This window comes from Carlito syrichta, unplaced genomic scaffold (genome assembly GCF_000164805.1).
Source record: "Carlito syrichta isolate Samal-C Ts95f unplaced genomic scaffold, Tarsius_syrichta-2.0.1 Scaffold309483, whole genome shotgun sequence".
NCBI classification, from domain to species: Eukaryota; Metazoa; Chordata; class Mammalia; order Primates; family Tarsiidae; genus Carlito; species Carlito syrichta.
In genome coordinates this window covers 496,989-499,576 of record NW_007253579.1, presented here as the reverse complement: position 1 = coordinate 499,576, position 2,588 = coordinate 496,989, and the positions used below count along the sequence as shown (strand labels likewise).

Genomic DNA, 2,588 nt, shown 5'->3' with positions numbered 1-2,588 from the left:
CACATATGCAAGTATTTCAATATTTATTGTTAATACATTTAGAATAGAAATTATTGAGTCATTATTTTTTACCATGGGCAAACCTTTATCTCAAATCCATTCCTTCGAAACACTCACTTTTCTGTACTTTTCTAAGGAACAACTGAGATGTTAAACTGTCTGGCACTATTCAGCCAGACATAAGTAATAACCTTCCACTCATAAAGTTATTATAAGCAAGAAAGCATAGCTACCACAGCTTAGAGTAACTAACACTAACTTACAAAATGTGTTAACATGTGCCAAGCACTATCTTATGTTTTTACATGCATAATTTAATCATCACAACTCTGAGAGAGGTTCTATTATTCTCACATCACAGATGTGGAAACTGAGATTGAGAGGTTTATGGCTCAGAACTGACTCCAGACTGAAGTCTTCTGCTGAGTCAGGCCTTCACAGCGGAACTTCTCCTTTACCTCTTATAAATTCACAGAAGTCTAGACATGTCCTTTAATAAGATTATCCACAGTTCTGGTTGGATTGTCTGTGCCAATTATTTCCAAGCAGGTGTGACTCTTACCTGCAGTAGAGAAGCACCACCTTGATCAGTGGCTATTCATGTTCTACCATCTTACAGATGGTGTTTAAAAGAGGGAAGTGAAAAAGCCATTTGTCGTCCTTGACTATTTGACATCCCGTCTGCTTCTCACTCACAGTCACCACCACCTCTGAAAATAGTAGCGCATATACATTTCAAAGAAGTTACTTCTTTTTTTTTAATGTTTTTTTTTTAATTTTTATTTTAAAGATATGAGGTACAGTTCAGGGTAAGGTATACAAATGGTCATTGTACAGGTAAAACTTGGGCCTCACTTGGGTTCCCACTTCACCTGGTTTGAGATCAGATACTCTTATTGATGAAGTATGCTTCACCTTCCTTCCTACCCCCCGGCAGTTTCCCACTACTGCCAATCCCTTTCTTATACTATTGCGATAATTGTTCAGGGTCTGCTTATGAGTGAGAATATTTGGTACTCAGTTCTTTGTTTCTGTGATAGATCACTCACTATTAAAGAGTCTAAGTTCATCCAAGAAAGGGGGAGGGAAATGTTTTGCAAATCAATTAGATTTTTGTGGATTTTTGAAAGGGTTTTGTGTCTTTGGAAAATACATGGTAAACACCATTTAGTTCATAGTACTCTGAAAAAAAATATATAAATTTTTTTAAATTACCTAATTAAGTAAGTACTCATAATTTAACCACACAGTCAATTATTTACATGAAACATTATATATATATAATGTTATGTATAAAAAGATGATTAGCACAAGAGCAAAATGATTTAATTTTTTGTAACCTACTTTATGGTAAAGCTATTTTCTTGGGAAACTGCCCTTTTTCTCAGCTTCTAATGCTGGTTCTTTTCTCTAGAACACTGTAGAAACATTTTAAGTTATTAATAAATTTTATTTCTGAAGCAGACCCTAATAAGACATTTTTTCCCTCTCTCTTTTTCTAGGTGGAGGTAAAGCCATATGTGCTGGATGACCAGATGTGTGATGAATGCCAGGGCGCACGCTGTGGTGGAAAATTTGCTCCCTTTTTCTGTGCCAATGTCACTTGCCTGCAGTATTACTGTGAGTTTTGTTGGGCAAATATCCACTCTCGTGCAGGACGTGAGTTCCATAAGCCATTGGTAAAGGAAGGTGCTGATCGCCCTCGTCAGATTCACTTCCGCTGGAACTAGGAATAGCAAATGGGCTTCTATTTCACAAGGAAAGGAAGGGTGCATGTGGCTTACTGTGTCTGAAGATACTGACATGCAGAAGAAATAAGTGCATTCTTCTGCTTTTCACCCCAGCTATCAATACATGCATCTTTATCAGCAGCCAAAACACTACAAGCCTCTTGTTTTTCACCAAAACCCTACATCTCAGGCTTACTAATTTTGGGGATATTTTCATGTTAAAATAAAATGTTTTTTTGTATTTTCTCCAAGTTATTTTTATATATAAAGTTAAAATTAGATATGAGAATGTTTTACATGGGGGCAACACAGTCTGCTGCTATATAGTGGAGGAAGCGTGCACTTATTTCTAAACATGGGTTTTTAACTTCAAGATCTGCCCCAGTAATTTACCAAAGGTAGCAAAATAATAGTGAAGATGGAATATATCTGCTACAAATGCTTATTTTTATTGTTGCTATTTTCAGTGTATACATAAACTAAAAATTAGGGTTGATTTTTTTGCTCTCCATTTTGACTTGCAAGAAATAATACCTCAAGATAATCTGATTTATTAGCTATTTTTAAACATTTTTAATCACAAGCTGTATTAGCTTTGCTGCTATATAGATGTTATGTGTAAATGCCACCTATTAATATGGGATTGAAAATGTTAGAGACACACTGCATTGCAGGTAAAATGCAGGCAGCACAATATGGCCTAAACTGCCATAGTTTTAGAATGTGAAAAAAAAAAATGCATGTTTACTTACTTGTATACACCATATGCATGCACTAGAATTATTAACTAACAAGAGGTGAGGTATTGCAAATGTTCAAAAAGCTCTCTTGAATCTAGGTAGCATGAACAAATTATAA

The 2,588-nt window shown here is 35.3% G+C and overlaps 1 protein-coding gene across 6 annotated transcripts in view; it reads left to right on the top strand.

Annotated features, from left to right (window-relative positions):
• CPEB2 (cytoplasmic polyadenylation element binding protein 2) overlaps positions 1–2,588 on the top strand; it is a 76,690-nt gene that overhangs the window by 71,163 nt on the left and 2,939 nt on the right. For all 6 annotated transcript variants that reach the window (XM_021717244.1, XM_021717243.1, XM_021717246.1 and 3 more), the window contains one exon: positions 1,503–2,588. This exon is cut by the window's right edge and continues 2,939 nt beyond it. In XM_021717244.1, coding sequence (XP_021572919.1) covers positions 1,503–1,730 — 228 coding nt within the window. In that variant the 3' untranslated portion in view covers positions 1,731–2,588. The remainder of the gene's footprint in view (positions 1–1,502) is intronic.